At 36.3% G+C, this 18,727-nt stretch overlaps 1 protein-coding gene across 2 annotated transcripts in view; it reads left to right on the forward strand.

Annotated features, from left to right (window-relative positions):
- Positions 1-18,727, forward strand: part of DZIP3 (DAZ interacting zinc finger protein 3) — a 121,408-nt gene that overhangs the window by 71,291 nt on the left and 31,390 nt on the right. For both annotated transcript variants that reach the window (XR_014326235.1, XM_082840043.1), the window contains exons 18-19: positions 9,956-9,981; positions 17,731-17,896. Coding sequence is in view for 1 of the 2 variants with exons in the window: in XM_082840043.1 (XP_082696169.1) it covers positions 9,956-9,981; positions 17,731-17,896 (192 nt within the window). In the remaining variant the exon portion in view is untranslated. The remainder of the gene's footprint in view (positions 1-9,955; positions 9,982-17,730; positions 17,897-18,727) is intronic.

The following is an 18,727-nucleotide window of genomic DNA, read 5'->3' on the forward strand; positions in this document are numbered from 1 at the left end:
GGTTTTCTATGTATAATATCATGTCATCTGCAAACAGGAACAGTTTTACTACCTCCCTTCCAATTTGGATTATTTTTCTTTCTTTTTCTTGTCTGTGGCTAGGACTTCCAAAATTGTGTTGAATAGAACTAGCAAGAGTGGGCATCATTGTCTTGTTCCTGATGCTTTCAGCTTTTCACCATTGAGTATGATGTTAGCTGTGGACTTATCATATATGGCCTTTATTTTGTTGAGGTATATTCCCTCTGTACCTACTTTGTGGAGAAATTTTATCATAAACGGATGTTGAGTTTTGTCAAAAGCTTTCTTTACATCTATTGGGATGATCATATGATTTTTATTCTTCAGTTTATTAATGTGGTATATCACATTGATTTGTGGATAGTGAACCATCTTTGCATCCCTGGGATAAATCCCACTTGAAGTGATCAGTGATCTTTGGTATTACTATTGTAATTTTTATATTTTGGGTTGCCACAAACCATGCCCATTACAAGATGGCCACCTTAAAAGATAAATGTGTGTATTCTGACTGCTCCACTGACCAGCTATTCCCTCATCTCTCTCCCTCTCCTTGGGTTTTCTTATTCCCTGAGATGCAACAATATTGAAAAAGACCAATTAATAACCCTACAAAGGCCTCTAAGTGTTCAAATGAAGGGAAGAGTTGCAGGTCTCTCACTTTGAATCAAGAGCTAGAAATGATTAACCTTAGAGAGGAAGTTATGTTGAAAGCTGGGATAGGCCAAAAGCTAGGCCTGTTGTGCCAAACAGTTAGCCAAGTTGTGAATGCAAAGGAAAAGTTCTTGAAGTAAATTAAAGAGCTACTCCAGTGAACACAGGAATGGTAAGGAAGTGAAACAGCCTTATTGCTGATAAGGAGAAAATTTCAGTATTCTGGATAGAAGATTAAACCAGCCACAACATTGCCTTCAACCAAAGCCTAATCTAGAACAAGGCCGTAACTCTCTTCAATTCTGTAAAGGCTGAGAGAGGTGAGGAAGCTGCAGAAGAAACGTTTGAAGCCAGCAGAGGTTGGTTCATGAGGTTTAAGGAAAGACGCTATCTCCATAACTTAAGAGTACAAGGTGAAGCAACAAGCACTAATGCAGAAGCTGCAGCAAGTTATCCAGAAGATCTAGCTAAGATAATTAATGAAGGTGACTATACTAAACAACAGATTTTTCAATGTAGACAAAACAGCCTTCTATTGGAAGAAGATGCCATCTAGGGCTTTCATAGATGAAGAGAAGTAATACCTGGCTTCAAAACTCCAACACACAGGCTGACTCTCTTGTAAGGGAATAATGCAGCTAGTGATTTTAAGTTGAAGCCAGTACTCATTTGCCATTCTGAAAATCCTAGGGTCCTTAAGAACTATGCTAAATCAACTCTGTCTGTACTCCCGAAATGGAACAACAATGCCTGGATGACAACACATCTCTTTACAACATGATTTACTAAATATATTAAGCCTACTGTTGAGAGCTACTGCTCAGAAAGAAAGATTTCTGGATGTCGGTTCAAGATGGTGGACCACAAGCACGTGTGCTCACTCCCTCTTTCGAGAACACCAGAATTACAACTAACTGCTGAACAATCATTGACAGGAAGAACTAGAACTCACCAAAAAAGATACCCCACATCCAGAGACAAAGGAGAAGCTACAATGAGACAGTAGGAAGGGTGCAATCACAATAAAATCAAATCACATAACCGCTGGGTAGGTGACTCACAAACTGGAGAACAATTATACCACAGAAGTCCACCCACTGGAATGAAGGTTCCGAGCACCACGTCAGGCTTCCCAACCTGGGGGTCTGGCAATGGGAGGAGGAATTTGCAGAGAATCAGACTTTGAAGGCTAGTGGGATTTGACTGCAGGATTTTGACAGGACTAGGGGAAACAGAGACTCCACTCTTGGAGGGCACACACAAAGTAGTGTATGCATAAGGACCCAGGGGGCAGGAGCAGTGACCCCATAGGAGGCTGAACCAGACCTACCTGCTACTGTTGGAGGGACTCCTGCAGAGGCAGGGGATGGCTGTGGCTCACCACGGAGACAAGAACACTGGCAGAAGAAGTTCTGGAAAGTACTCCTTGGCGTGAGCCCTCCTGGAGTCCACCATTAGCCCCACCAAAGAGCCTGTAGCCTCCAGTGCTGCGTTGCCTCAGGCCAAACAACCAACAGGGAGGGAATTCAGCCCCACCCAGCAGCACACAGGCAGATTAAAGTTTTACTGAGCTCAGCCCACCACAGCAACACCCAGCTCTACCCACCACCAATCCCTCCCATCAGGAAGCTTGCACAAGCCTCTTAGATAGCCGCATCCACCAGAGGGAAGACAGCAGAAGCAAGAAGAACTACAATCCTGCATCCTGTGGAACAAAAACCACATTGACAGAAAGACAGGCAAAATGAAAAGGCAGAGGGCTATGTACCAGATGAAGGAACAAGATAAAACCCCAGAAAAACAATTAAATGAAATGGAGATAGGCAACCTTCCAGAAAAAGAATTCACAATAATGATAGTGAAGATGATCGAGGAACTCGGAAAAAGAATGGAGGCAAAAGTTGAGAAGATGCAAGAAATGTTTAACAAAGACCTACAAGAATTAACAAAAATATACCTAGAAGAATTAAAGAACAAACAGACATGAACAATGTAATAACTGAAATCAAAAAATATACTAGAATGAATCAGTAGCAGAATAACGGAGGCAGAAGAACAGATAAGTGACCTAGAAGACAGAATGGAGGAATTCACTGCCATAGAAGAGAATAAATAAAAATGAATGAAAAGAAATGAAGGCAGCCTAAGAGACCTCTGGGACAACATTAAACCCATCAACATTTGCATTATAGGGGTCCCAGAAGGAGAAGAGAGATAAAAAGGACCTGAGAAAATATTTGAAGAGATTATAGTCAAAAACTTCCCTAACATGGGAAACAAAATAGCCACCCAAGTCCAGGAAACGCAGAGAGTCCCAGGCAGGGTAAACCCAAGGAGAAACATGCTGAGACACATAGCAATCAGATTGACAAAAATTAAAGACAAAGAAAAATTATTAAAGGCAACAAGGGAAAAACGACAAATAACATACAAGGGAACTCCCATAAGGTTAACAGCTGATTTCTCAGCAGAAACTAGAAGCCAGAAGGGAGTGGCATGATATATTTAAAGTGATGAAAGGGAAGAAGCTGCAACCAAGATTACTCTGTTCAGCAGGGATCTCATTTAGATTTGACAGAGAAATCAACAGCTTCACAGACAAGCAAAAGCTAAGAGAATTCAGCACCACCAAACCAGCTCTACAACAAATGCTAAAGGAACTTCTCTAAGTGGGAGACACAAGAGAAGAAAAGATCTACAAAAACAAACCCAAAACAATTAGGAAAGTGGTAATAGGAACATACATATAGATAATTACCTTAAGCGTGAATGGATTAAATGCTCCAACCAAAAGACACAGGCTCGCTGAATGGATACAAAAACAAGACCCATATATGTGCTGTCTACAAGAGACCCACTTCACACCTAGGACACATACAGACTGAAGGTGAGGGGATGGAAAAAGATATTCCATGCAAATGGAAATCAAAAGAAAGCTGGAGTAGCAATACTTGAATCAGATAAAATAGACTTTAAAATAAAGACTGTTATAAGAGACAAAGAAGGAAGGACACTACATAATGATCAAGGGATCAATCCAAGAAGAATATATAACAATTATAAATATATATGCACCCAACATTGGAGCACCTTAATACATAAGGCAAATACTAACAGCTATAAAAGGGGAAATCAACAGTAACACAATAATAGTGGGGGACTTTAACACCTCACACCAATGGATAGATCATCCAGACAGAAAAATAACAAGGAAACACAAGGTTTAAATGATACAATAGACCAGATAGATTTAATTGATATTTATAGGACATTCCATCCAAAAATAGCAGATTACGCTTTCTTCACAAGTGCACATGAACATACTCCAGGATAGATCACATTTTGGGTAACAAATCAAGCCTTGGTAAATTTAAGAAAATTGAAATCATATCAAAGCATCTTTTCTGACCACAACACTATGAGATTAGAAATAAATTACAGGGAGAAAAATGTAGAAAAGCACAAGCACATGGAGGCTAAACAATCCGTTAATAAATAACCAAGAGATCACTGAAGAAATCAAGGAGGAAATTAAAAAATACCTAGAAACAAATGACAATGAAAACATGATGGCCCAAAACCTCTGGGATAAAGCAAAAGCACTTCTAAGAGGGAAGTTTATAGCAATACAGTCCTACCTCAAGAAACAAGAAAAATCTCAAGTAAACAACCTAACCTTACACCTAAAGCAATTAGAGAAAGAAGAACAAAAAAACCCAAAGTTAGCAGAAGGAAAGAAATCGTAAAGATCATATCAGAAATAAATGAAAAAGAAATGATGGAAATGATAGCAAAGATCAATAAAACTAAAAGCTGCTTCTTTGAAAAGATAAACAAAATTGATAAACCATTAGCTAGACTCATCAAGAAAACAAGGAAGACTTAAATAAACAGAATTAGAAATGAAAAAGGAGAAGTAACAATGGACACTGCAGAAATACAAAGCATCATGAGAGAATCTACAAGCAACTATATGCCACCAAAATGGACAACCTGGAAGAAATGGACAAATTCTTAGAAAAGCACAACCTTCCAAGACTGAACCAGGAAGAAATACAAAATATAAACAGACCAATCACAAACACTGAAATTGAAACTGTGATTAAAAATCTTCCAACAAACAAAAGCCCAGGACCAGATGGCTTCACAGGCCAATTCTATCAAACACTTAGAGAAGAGCTAACACCTGTCCTTCTCAAACTCTTCCAAAATATAGCAGAGGGAGGAACACTCCCAAACTCATTCTATGAGGCCACCATCACCCTGATACCAAACCAGATAAAGATGTCACAAAGAAAGAAAACTACAGGCCAATATCATTGATGAACATAGACACAAAAATCCTCAACAAAATACTAGCAAACAGAGTCCAGCAGCTCATTAAAAGTTTCCTACACCATAATCAAGTGGGGTTTATCCCAGGAAAGCAAGAATTCTCAATATTCGCAAATCAATCAACGTGATACACCATATTAACAAATTGAAGGATAAAAACCATATGATCATCTCAAGAGATGTAGAAAAAGCTTTTGACAAAATTTAACATCCATTTATGATAAAAACCCTGCAGAAAGTAGGCATAGAGGGAACTTACCTCAACATAATAAAGGCCATATATGACAAACCCACAGCCAACATCACAGCCAACCCATAGCCACAGTTCTCAATGGTGAAAAACTGAAACCATTTCCACTAAAATCAGGAAAAAGACAAGGTTGCCACTCTCACCAGTATTATTCAACATAGTTTTGGAAATTTTAGCCACAGCAATCGCAGATAAAAAATAAAAGGAAGCCAAATCGGAAAAGAAGAAGTAAAGCTGTCACTATTTGCAGATGACATGATACTATACATACAGAATCCTAAAGCTGTCACCAGAAAACTGTTAATGAATTTGGTAAAGTAGCAGGATACAAAATTAATGCACAGAAATCTCTTGTACTCCTATACGCTAATGATGAAAAATCTGAAAGAGAAATTAAGGAAACACTCCCGTTTACCATTGCAACAAAAAGAATAAAATACCTAGGAATAAACCTACCTAAGTAGACAAAAGAACTGTATGCAGAAAACTATAAGACACTGATGAAAGAAATTAAAGATGATACCAACAGGTGGAGAGATACACCATGTTCTTGGATTAGAAGAATCAACATTGTGAAAATGACTATACTACCCAAAGCAATCTACAGATTCAATGCACTCCCTATCAATCTCCCAGTGGCATTTTTCACAGAACTAGAACAAAAAATCTTAAAATTTGTATGGAAACACAAAACACCCCAAATAGCCAAAGCAATCTTAAGAAAGAAAAATGGAGCTGGAGGAATCAGTCTCCCTGACTTCAGACTATACTACAAAGCTACAGTAATCAAGACAGTATGGTACTGACACAAAAACAGAAATATAGATCAATGGAACAGGATAGAAAGCCCAGAGATAAACCCACACACATATGGTCACCTTATCTTTGATAAAGGAGGCAAGAATATACAATGGAGAAAAGACAGTCTCTTCAATAAGTGGTGCTGGGAAAACTGGACAGCTACATGTAAAAGAATGAAATTAGAACACTTCCTAACACTATACACAAAAATAAACTCAAAATGGATTAAAGACCTAACTGTAAGGCCAGACACTATAAAACTCTTAGAGGAAAACATAGGCAGAACACTGTATGACATAAATCACAGCAAGATCCTTTTTGACCCACCTCCTAGAGAAATGGAAATAAAAATAAACAAATGGGACCTAATAAAACTTAGCCTTTGCACAGCAATGGAAACCATAAACAGGATAACCCTCAGAATGGGAGAAAATATTTGCCAATGAATCAAGAGACAAAGGATTAATCTCTTAAATATATAAACAGCTCACATAGCTCAATATTAAAAAAAAAAATCCAAAAATGGTCAGAGGACCTAAATAGACATTTCTCCAAAGAAGACCTACAGATGGTCAAGAAGCACATGAAAAGCTGCTCAACATCAATAGTTATTAGAGAAATGCAAATCAAAACTACAATGAGGTTATCACCTCACACCAGTTAGAATGGGCATCATCAGAAAATCTACAAACAACAAATGCTGGAGAGGGTGTGGAGAAAAGGGAACCCTCTTGCACTGTTGGTGGGAATGTAAATTGATGCAGCCACTATGGAGAACAGTATGGAGGTTCCTTAAAAAACTAAAAATGGAATTACCATATAACCCAGCAATCCCACTACTGGGCATATACCCTGAGAAAACCATAATTCAGAAAGACACATGCACCCCAGTCATTGCAGCACTATTTACAATAGCCGGGACATGGAAGCAACCTGAATGCCCATCGACAGATGAATGGATAAAGAAGATGTGGTACATATATACAATGGAATATTACTCAGCCATAAAAAGGAACAAAGTTGGGTCATTTGTAGAAATGTGGATGGACCTAGAGAGTGTCATACAGAGTGAAATAAGTCAGAAAGAGAAAAACAAATATTGTATATTAGGGCATATATGTGGAATCTAGAAAGGTGGTGCAGATGAACCGGTTTGCAAGGCAGAAATAGAGACACAAATGTAGAGAACAAACGTATGGACACCTGAAGGGGGAAAGTGGGCAGTGGGTGGTGGTGAGATGAATTGGGAGATTGGGATTGACATATATACACTAACACGTATAAAATAGATAACTAATAAGAACCTACTGTATAAAAAATAAAATAAATTCAAAAAAATAAAGTAAAACAAAATAAAAGACAAAGATTTCTTTCAAAATATTACTGCTCATTGACAATGTACCTGGTCACTGAGGAACTCTGATGGAAATGTACAGTGAGATTAATGTTGTTTTCATGTCTGCTAACACAGCATCTGTTCTGCCGCCTGTGGATGAAGGAGTCACTTGGACTTTCTAGTCTTATTATTTAAGAAAAACATTTTGTGAGGCTGCAGTTACCATAGGTAGCGAGTCCACTGATGGATTTGGGCAAAGTCAATTGAAAACATTCTGGAAAGGATTCACCTTTCTAGATGCCATTAAAAATATTCATAATTCATGGGAAGAGGTCAAAATATCAACATTAACAGGAGTTTGGAAGAAGTTGATTCCAGCCCTAATGGATGAAACTGAAGGATTTAAGATTTCAGTAGAGGAAGTAATTGCAGATGTGAAAATAGCAAGAGAACTGGAAATAGAAGTGGAGCCTGAAGATGTGACTGAATTGCTGCAATCTCATGATAAAACTTTAATGGATGAGGAGCTGCTTCTTACAGATGAGCAAAGAAAGTCGTTTCTTGAGATGGAATCTACTCCTGGTGACAGTGCTGTAACAACTGTTGAAATGACAACAAAGGATTAAAATATGACAGAAACTTAGTTGGTAAAGCAAGGGCAGGGTTTGAGAGAATTGACTCCAATTTTGAAAGAAGTTCTACTGTGGGTAAAATGCTGTCAAACAGAGAAATCATTCATAAAAGGAAGAGGCAATTAATGCAACAAACTTCACTGTTGTCGTATTTTAAGAAATTGCCACAGTCATTGCAACTTTCAGCAACCATCACCCTGATTAGTCAGCAGCCATCAACATCAAGGCAAGACCATCTACCAAAGAAAAGACTACAGTTTGCTGAAGGCTTAGATGATGGTTAGCATTTTTTAGCAATAAAGTATATTTAAATTAAGGTGTACACATTTTTTAAGACATAAGGCTATATTGCACACTTAATAGCCTGCAGTATAGTATAAACATATATGAAATGAACTGGGAAACCAAAAAATTCATGTGACTTGCTTTATTGCAATATTTACCTTATTGGGGTTGTCTGGAACCGAACCTTCATTACCTCTAAGGTATGCCTGTAATTGCTTCTTCACTTTATGCCATTTCAGTTTATGAAAGTTTCCAAAGGAATGCTCTACTTTGGGATAGCGGGGGAACCTATACTTAATTATACTAGATATGTTCATTATGAACAATCAAAGGTCTTTTCAACTTAGTTATTCAAGTACACTAGAACCAAGGCAGGAGTTGATAATTTTAAATTGTAAAATCAAATTGGCACTGGACATTGAACAGACAATGAAATGCAAAAATCTTCTTAGTATACAGACAATAGAACAAAACAAATTAGTAAGTATATCATGAAATCTGTGGGGAAAGAGGCCTGAAGTTTCTTGTAAACAAGGTGGTAGTAGAAATTAATACTGTAATTTATATGACAGTAATTGATACTCAATAGAAAGGTGATATATAAGAGTAATTAATGCTCTTTAGTATGTTAACTGTCATTGATATTATAATAGGTTGCTGTTATAGTTTTATTTTTAATGAAAATAAAATATAGGGCTGTTTAATATTTCCTCCCAATTCTGATCTCCCTAACACTTTTTCCCTATAAGATTCTTAATATATCAATCTGCTTTCTCTTTACATGTAGACTTTCAAGAACTCTTGTAATTAGTATTGGATTCTGTAAATGAAAATTACATACACAATTGCAATATCTGTCCCAAGATATTGCAACAGATCCAAACTCTGCCACAACACTCACTTCCAATATCTGAATCAGTGATTTTCAAGTTGTGTTTCATGACTCAGTGGTAGATTATAAAATCAATTTGGTGCGTCACAACTATCATTTTAAAAAAAGAAATAGAATTAGTATGAATAAAAAATTTTAGAGTTCATCACTCATTGTCTTAGTTCGGGCTTCTATAGCAAACTACCATAAAATGGGTGGCAAAAACAACATTTCTCACGGTTCTGGAGGCTGGGAAATTCAAGATCAAGGTGCCAGCAGATTCAGTGTCTAGTGAAGGCTGTCTTCTTAATTTGCAGACAGCTACCTTTTCATTGTATCATCACACGTTGGAGAAAGTGATCAAGCATGCACAAGCGAGCAAGCTAGCTCTCTGGTCTCTTCTCATAAGGGTGCTAATCCCATCATGAGGACTCCACATCCTCTAAACCTAATTACCTCCCAATGGCCATACCTCCAGTTACCATCACACTGGGGGTTAGGGTTTCAACCTAAGAATTTTGGAGGCACACAAACATGCAGTCCATAACACACATAATATGAGTAAGGTTTATTTCATGGGACTTATATTTCAGTTTTATGCTTATGTATGAAAATATATATGTAAGTACATTTGAGTTATAATGTAAATTATATTTCTTATTTTGGTTGTGGTCAAAAAGCTTGAGAAATGCTGACCTAAATGCAGTTAGATCACTGTGCTGTATCAACATAGTTGATACATAATACTAATTCTTGATGTTATTTTTCAGAATAAGGAATCTAAAGAAGAGCAAGTGTAAGTATTAGTTTATTTAATTTTTAAATCTGTCTTAGTACTGTCAAAGTGTGCTTTGCCAGAATGACACAGCCTTGCTTTAGAACGTGTTCTCACTAAGAGAAGAACAGACAGGTTTTTTTGTCATAATAAGTTGTCAGGTTTTTTTAACTGAAAGTGACAAAAAGTTAAATTATCATCTATTTTGGGAGAATAGAATCTCTTGGCATTTTCCTATCAATGTATGGCTACTCAAGAGTCATCCAATGCTAACTGCTTTCTTCAAGGACTAAATTTGGTTCCAGTATAAAATCCTTTAAAATATAGTCTAGATTGTAGTTAGCCAAATATAGACTAAGTTAAACTTAACCTTAAAGGCAGATTATTGTTTGTCCCAGTGACCCCTTTTATAAAAGAGTTTGGTTTGGTTTGTTTAATTAACCTGAGATGTTTGTTTGGTTTTTTTTAACCCCAGTTGTTAATGGTGAATTTTGAACCTTTACTGGAAACCTTTTAATGTCTAAAGAACATTGAGAGCTATATTCTACAACCATATGATTAGTGACAGTGTAGTAAAGGAAGGAAGTGGGGGAGACATTCAATAAAGAGATCATTATACCCACCAAAGAGTTGTTAACTGAAAATTAGTTACTTTAGAGAACTCTCTGTGAGGACATAATTAAGATAACTTTAAAATGGTAACAAGAACATATTTTGGTAACTTTAAAGCCATCGATTTTGATATTTTCTCATTGATTAATGGACATGATCCACTCGGTAAGTTAATAGTTCATCATCCAAGATGGGTTTTCACTTTCTTTGTCAACAAATTGAGCCACTAATGCAATAGGTTTTTTTGTTTGTTTGTTTGTTTTTGTGGTACGCGGGCCTATCACTGTTGTGGCCTCTCCTGTTGCGGAGCACAGGCTCCGGACGTGCAGGCTCAGTGGGCATGGCTCACGGGCCAGCTGCTCCACGGCATGTGGGATCTTCCCAGACCTTTTTTTTTTTTTTTCTATAGACCGGCTTATTAGTTATCCATTTTATACATATTAGTGTATCTATGTCAATCCCAATCTCCCAATTCATCCCACCACCCCTCCCGCCACTTTTCCCCCTTGGTGTCCATACATTTGTTCTCTGCATCTGTGTCTCAATTTCTGCCCTGCAAACCGGTTCATCTGTACCATTTTTCTACGTTCCACATATATGTGTTTATACATGATATTTGTTTTTCTAACTTACTTCACTCTGTATGACAGTCTCTAGGTCCATCCACGTCTCTACAAATGATCCAATTTCGTTCCTTTTTTATGGCCAAGTAATATTCCATTGTATATATGTACCACATCTTCTTTATTCATTCATCTGTCAGTGGGCATTTATGTTGCTTCCATATTCTGGCTATTGTAAATAGTGCTGCAATGAACACTGGGGTGCATGTGTCTTTTTGAATTATGGTTTTATCTGGGTGTATGCCTAGTAGTGGGATTGCTGGGTCATATGGTAATTCTATTTCTGTTTTTTTAAGGAGCCTCCATATTGTTCTCCATAGTGGCTGTATCAATTTACATTCCCACCAACAGTGCAAGAGGGCTCCCTTTTCTCCACAACCTCTCCAGCATTTGTTGTTTGTAGATTTTCTGATGATGCCCATTCTAACTGGTGTGAGGTGATAACCTCATTGTAGTTTTGATTTGCACTTCTCTAATAATTAGTGATGTTGAGCAGCTTTTCATGTGCTTCCTGGCCATCTGTATGTCTTCTTTGGAGAAATGTCTATTTAGGTCTTCTTCCCATTTTTGGATTGGGTTGTTTGTTTTATTAATATTGAGCTGCATGAGCTGTTTATGTATTTTGGAGATTAACCCTTTGTCCATTGATTTGTTTGCAACTATTTTCTCCCATTCTGAGGGTTGTCTTTTCATCTTGTTTGTAGTTTCCTTTGCTGTGCAAAATCTTTTAAGTTTCATTAGGTCCCATTGGTTTATTTTTGGTTTTATTTCCATTACTCTAGGAGGTGGATCAAAAAAGATCTTGCTGTGATTTATGTCAAAGAGTGTTCTCCCTACGTTTTCCGCTAAGAGTTTTATAGTGTTCTGTCTTACATTTAAGTCTGTAATCCATTTTGAGTTTATTTTTGTGTATGGTGTTAGGGAGTGTTCTAATTTCATTCTTTTACATGTAGCTGTCCAGTTTTCCCAGCACCACTTATTGAGGAGACTGTCTTTTCTCCATTGTATATCCTTGCCTCCTTTGTCATAGATTAGTTGACCATAGGTGCATGGGTTTGTCTCTGGGCTTTCTATCCTATTCCATTGATCTATATTTCTGTTTTTGTGCCAGTACCGTATTGTCTTGATTACTGTAGCTTTGTAGTATAGTCTGAAATTCGGGAGCCTGATTCCTCCAGCTCCGTTTTTTTTTCCCTCAAGACTGCTTTGGCTATTCGAGGTCTTTTGTGTCTCCATACAACTTTTAAGATTTTTTGTTCTAGTTCGGTGAAAAATGCCATTGGTAATTTGATAGGGATTGCGTTGAATCTGTAGATTGCTTTGGGTAGTAGAGTCATTTTCACAATGTTTATTCTTCTAATCCAAGAACATGGTATATCTCTCCATCTCTTGGTATCTTTAATTTCTTTCATCAGTGTCGTATAGTTTTCTGCATACAGTTCTTTTGTCTTCCTAGGTAGGTTTATTCCTAGGTATTTTATTCTTTTTGTTACAGTGGTAAATGGGAGTGTTTCCTTAATTTCTCTTTCAGGTTTTTCATCATTAGTTTATAGGAATGTAAGAGATTTCTGTGCATAAATTTTGTATCCTACAACTTTACCAAATTCATTGATTAGCTCTAGTAGTTTTCTGGTACATCTTTAGGATTCTTCATGTATAGTACCATGTCATCTGCAAACGGTGACAGTTTTACTTCTTTTCAAATTTGTATTCTTTTTATTTCTTTTTCTTCTCTGATTGACGTGCCTAGGACTTCCAAAACTATGTTGAATAATAGTGGTGAGAGTGGACATCCTTGTCTTTTTCCTGATCTTAGAGGAAATACTTTCCATTTTTCACCATTGAGAATGATGTTTGCTCTGGGTTTGTTGTATATGGCCTTTATTATGTTGAGGTAGGTTCCCTCTATGCCGACTTTCTGGAGAGTTTTTATCACAAATGGGTGTTGAATTTTGTCAAAAGCTTTTTCTGCATCTGTTGAGATGATCATATGGTTTGTCTTCTTCAATTTGTTAATATGGTGTATCATATTAATTGATTTGCTTATATTGAAGAATCCTTGCATCCCTGCGATAAATCCCACTTGATCATGGTGTATGATCCTTTTAATGTGTTGTTGGATTCTGTTTGCTAGTATTTTGTTGAGGAATTTTGCATCTATATTCATCAGTGATATTGGTCTGTGATTTTCTTTTTCTGTAGTATCTTTGTCTGGTTTTGGTATCAGGGTGATGGTGGCCTCATAGAATTTGAGTTTGGGAGTGTTCCTTCCTGTGCAATTTTTTGGAAGAGTTTGAGAAGGATGGGTGTTAGCTCTTCTCTAAATGTTTGATAGAATTCACATGTGAAGCCATCTGGTCCTGGACTTTTGTTTCTTGGAAGTTTTTTTTTTTTTTTTTTTTTTTGTGGTACGTGGGCCTCTCACAGTTGTGGCCTCTCCTGTTGCAGAGCACAGGCTCCAGACGTGCAGGCTCAATGGCCATGGCTCACGGGCCCAGCCGCTCTGTGGCATGTGGGATCTTCCCGGACCGGGGCACGAACCCGTGTCCCCTGCATCAGTAGGCGGACTCCCAACCACTACGCCACCAGGGAAGCCCCTTTTGGAAGATTTTTAATCACAGTTTCAATTTCATTCCTTGTGATTGGTCTGTTCATATTTTCTATTTCTTCCTGGTTTAGTCTTGGAAGGTTATACCTTTGTAAGAATTTGTCCATTTCTTCCAGGTTGTCCATTTTGTTGGCATAGAGTTGCTTGTAGTAGTCTCTTAGAATGCTTTGTATTTCTGCCGTGTCTGTTGTAACTTCTCCTTTTTCATTTCTAATTTTATTGAATTGAGTCCTCTCCCTCTTTTTCTTGATCAGTCTGGCTAATGGTTTATCAATTTTGTTTATCATCTCAAAGAACCAGCTTTTAGTTTTATAGATCTTTGCTATTGTTTTCTTTGTTTCTATTTCATTTATTTCTGCTCTGATCTTTATGATTTCTTTCTTTCTGCTAACTTTGGGTTTTGTTTGTCCTTCTTTCTCTCTTTCCTTTAGGTGTAAGGTTAGGTTGTTTATTTGAGATATTTCTTGTGTCTTGAGGTAGGCTTGTATAGCTATAAACTTCCCTCTTAGAACTGCTTTTGCTGCATCCTATAGGTTTTGGATCATCCTGTTTTCATTGTCATTTTCTCTAGGTATTTTTTGATTTCCTCTTTGATTTCTTCAGTGATCTCTTGGTTATTTAGTAACGTATTGTTTAGCCTCCATGTGTTTGTGTTTTTTACGTTTCTTTCCCTGTAATTGATTTCTAATCTCATAGCGTTGTGGTCATAAAAGATACTTCATATGATTTCAATTTTCTTAAATTTACTGAGGCTTGATTTGGGACCCAAGATGTGATCAATCCTGGAGAATGTTCCGTGCGCACTTGAGAAGAAAGTAATCTGCTGTTTTTGGGTGGAATGTCCTATAAATATCAGTTAAATCTATCTGGTCTGTTGTGTCATTTAAAGCTTGTGTTTCCCTGTTAATTTTCTCTTTGGATGATCTGTCCATTGGTGTAAGTGACGTGTTGAAGTCACCCACTATTATTGTGTTACTGTCGATTTCTTCTTTTATACCTGTTAGCAGTTGCTTTATGTATTGAGGTGCTCCAATGTTGGGTGCATATATATTTATAATTGTTATATCTTCTTCTTGGATTGATGCCTTGATCATATGTAGTATCCTTCCTTGTCTCTTGTAACATTCCTTATTTTAAAATCTATTTTATCTGATATGAGTATTGCTACTCCACCTTTTTTTTTGATTTCCATTTGCATGGAATATCTTTTTCCAACCCCTCACTTTCAGTCTGTATGTGTCCCTAGGTATGAAGTGGGTCTCTTGTAGACATCATATATATGGATCTTGTTTTTGTATCCATTCAGTGAGCCTGTGTCTTTTGGTTGGAGCATTTAATCCATTTACATTTAAGTTAATTATCGATATGTATGTTCCTATTACCATTTTCTTAATTGTTTTGTGTTTTTTTGTATAGGTCCTTTTCTTCTATTGTGTTTCCCACTTAAAGAAGTTCCTTTAGCATTTGTTGTAGAGTTGGTTTGGTGGTGCTGAATTCTCTTAGCTTTTGCTTGTCTGTGAAGCTTTTGATTTCTCTGTCAAATCTGAGTGAGATCCTTGCTGGCTAGAGTAATCTTCGTTGTACGTTCTTCCCTTTCATCACTTTAAATATATCATGCTGCTGCCTTCTGGCTTGCAGAGTTTCTGCTGAGAAATCAGTTATGGGAGTTCCCTTGTATGTTATTTGTCGTTTTTCCCTTGCTGCTTTCAATAGTTTTTCTTTGTCTTTAATTTTTGCCAATTTGAGTACTATGTGTCTCAGCATGTTTCTCCTTGGGTTTATCCTGTATGGGACTCTATGTGCTTCCTGTACTTGTGGCTATTTCCTTTTCCATGTAAGGGAAGTTTTTGACTATAATCTCTTCAAATATTTTCTTGGGTCCTTTCTCTCTCTCTGCTCCGTCTGGGACCTCTATAATGCGAATGTTGTTGTATTTAATGTTGTCCCAGAGGTCTCTCAAGCTGTCTTCATTTCTTTTCATTCATTTTTCTTTACTCTTTGCCACAGCAGTGAATTCAGCCATTCTGTCTTCCAGGTCACTTATCCGTTCTTCTTCCCCAGTTATTCTGCTATTGATTCCTTCTAGTGAATTTTTCATTTCAGTTATCGTATTGTTCATCTGTGTTTGTTTGTTCTTTAATTCTTCTATGTCTTTGTTAAACATTTCTTGCATCTTCTCGATGTTTGCCTCCATTCTTTTTCCGAGGTCCTGGATCATCTTCACTATCATTATTCTGAATTCTTTTTCTGGAAGGTTACCTATCTCCACTTCATTTAGCTGTTTTTCTGGTGTTTTATCTTGTTCCTTCATCTGGTACATAGCCCTCTGCCTTTTCACCTTGTCTGTCTTTCTGTGAATGTGGTTTTTGTTCCATAGGCTGCAGGATTGTAGTTCTTCTTGCTTCTGCTGTCTGCCCTCTCCGATAGTTTTTTTTGTGTGTGTGTTTTCATGCTATGTCTAGATACCGTAAAAATAACTTACTAAAGAATGAAACAATATTATCAGTCATTTTGCTCATTTTGACTTACAGCATAGAGCCAAACCTGGATGATCATCAAATCATGCAGCGAGCTTTGTTTTTAAATGAGAATTTTCAAAGACACACAAAAGTAAAGAGAATGATATATCTACATTTGTATGTATACCTATCATCCTGATTCGACAGTTATCACTGTTTTTCCATATTTGCTTCATTTTTTCCTTAACATTTTGTTCTTTTTTGAATGTTTTCAGTCCCAAACATCATATAATTTTACCTCTACATGATTCAGTTTGCATCTTTTTAATAAGAGATGAATATTTTTCTATATTATCATAATGCTATTATCATACTTTAAAAATTTAGGAATAATCTTTTGGAGCTTTTCAAAACTACATATTCATATTTTTACAGTGTTGGGGTGTCAGAAAAATGTAATTTTTTAACAGCTTTTTAAGTAATATGGAAAACTGATTGGGTTTTCGAACTGTGGTCTACACAAGCAGTTTATTTCATTGAACTTTCCAAAATATTTGAGTCAGTCTAGAATACTTCAGTGATACCTAATGACTGTTTTATAGTGTTTTACAAGTTATTCTACAAGCGTTAGATATCATTTTTTTTCTAGGTCTCAGTGGCCTAAAATAAGTACTGATGCATCCTGGAGTTATCTATTTTCTTTCTAATAATAAAATAAAAATAATTTTTTTCACTTATAAAATTAAGTAATACATATCATGCTATAAGTAAAAGTTCTATTTCTTGTTATTGCTCAATGAGATTAGGAAGGAAATTCATAGCTACTAAATAGTGGGCCAACTTGAAAGGATAGTAGCATGCATTTAAATTTTAGACATAGGTATAAAAATGAGTTAATTGTCATTTTACATGTAATATTTTCATTGTTTTCTCAGTGGTTCCTAGTTACTTTAATTCATTATTACTACAGTTTTTTTTAAAGTCCTGTTACAAAAGAAACCTCCATTTTAATCTACTTTATATTGCTGTTTGCAGCCCTTTATTTAAATGTACATGGGACCTAAGCACTGAAGTTGATTAAACCAACCTACTTGTCAAGAATGATGTGATGATTAAATAATATAGCAGATGTAGACATGCTTGTCAATATTTCCCAAAGTATTGTTTCTCAAAGTAACTGATGTTAATAGTTATAATTTGAAAAGTGAACTCCATATTCTGATAGTTCTTAAAAACACTACTATGAACAGAATAGGTACCTCAGTTGAGTGCTATCTGAAGTATGCTAAAATTCATTGTGAATCTGCAAAAGAAATACACAGTATGACTACTCTCCAAACTTCGACTATGAGCCCTTCTGATCTGAGCATCTCATGAGACCAGTACAATATTAATTTGGGAAATAATGGCTTAGATGAAAAGCACTATACAATTATAAAAGATCACATTGATTATGTCACCACTATAGTCCAAATATGATAGGTAAGGAAGAGCAATTGAAGAAAGAACAAGCAAATCTATACTCAATCAGTGGATTTATGAAAGATGATGCAAGTGATGTTCAAGAAGATTCTGCAACTGAAGACAAGTTCTATAGCCTGGATGAACTGCATATTCTGGACATGATAGAGCAGGTAAGCCTGATTTGAGAGGATACAGCCCTGCCTTCCTTCTTCCAGAACAATTGTTAACCATTTTTTCCCCATGACTCTTTGAACAGCATGTTAACCTAGTGATTTATGTTGTATTTCTGAGGAAAAAGAAAAAACAGGAAAGGAGGGACAGAGGGATGGCTGACATAAAAAAGAACCCTAGGAACTGGAAACTTTTCACTTTAGTCCTCAGACCATTTCCTGGTTTTAAGTATTGGGCAGAGCTGATTACAAATGCATTCCTTATAAAGAGTTTTCAAATACCACAAGGAAGAAAAAAATACCCTGGCATAATCCCATTGGATTAAATTTCATGAGAAAAATAGTTTTATAAAACAAATCTACTTTCATTTTTCAAAAAGTTAAACCTTTTTGTTACCATGAAATATCTACAAAAAATATTAACAAACAACAATTTTTTGGTTCCTTTCCTGGTGGTAGTCAGTGCTGGGAATGACATACTTATATATGAAGGTGTATATGAACATGATTTTAGTGCTCAGCAAAGCACTTAATGAGACTAAACATATAGAAAGCTTTTTTTAAAAAAAAAAATCACTTGCTTAACCTACCCATGAGAATTCTGTACTGAGGTAATATATGATACCCTGTTCCATGGTTTAAGTATAATAATATATAATATATAGTAATGTTGATATCTAAGGATACAGTTAGTACAAACAATTTCCTGGCTGATAGTACACTAGTATAATTGTCATGCCTTTTTGTCTCCTTTCTAATTAAAATATATACATATATTTTAACTGAAATGACATATTCTAAGCTTTGGATGTCACACTAAAGTTTAAATGT

The sequence above is a fragment of the Leucopleurus acutus genome (genome assembly GCF_964270905.1).
Source record: "Leucopleurus acutus genome assembly, chromosome: 5".
Taxonomy (NCBI): domain Eukaryota; kingdom Metazoa; phylum Chordata; class Mammalia; order Artiodactyla; family Delphinidae; genus Leucopleurus; species Leucopleurus acutus.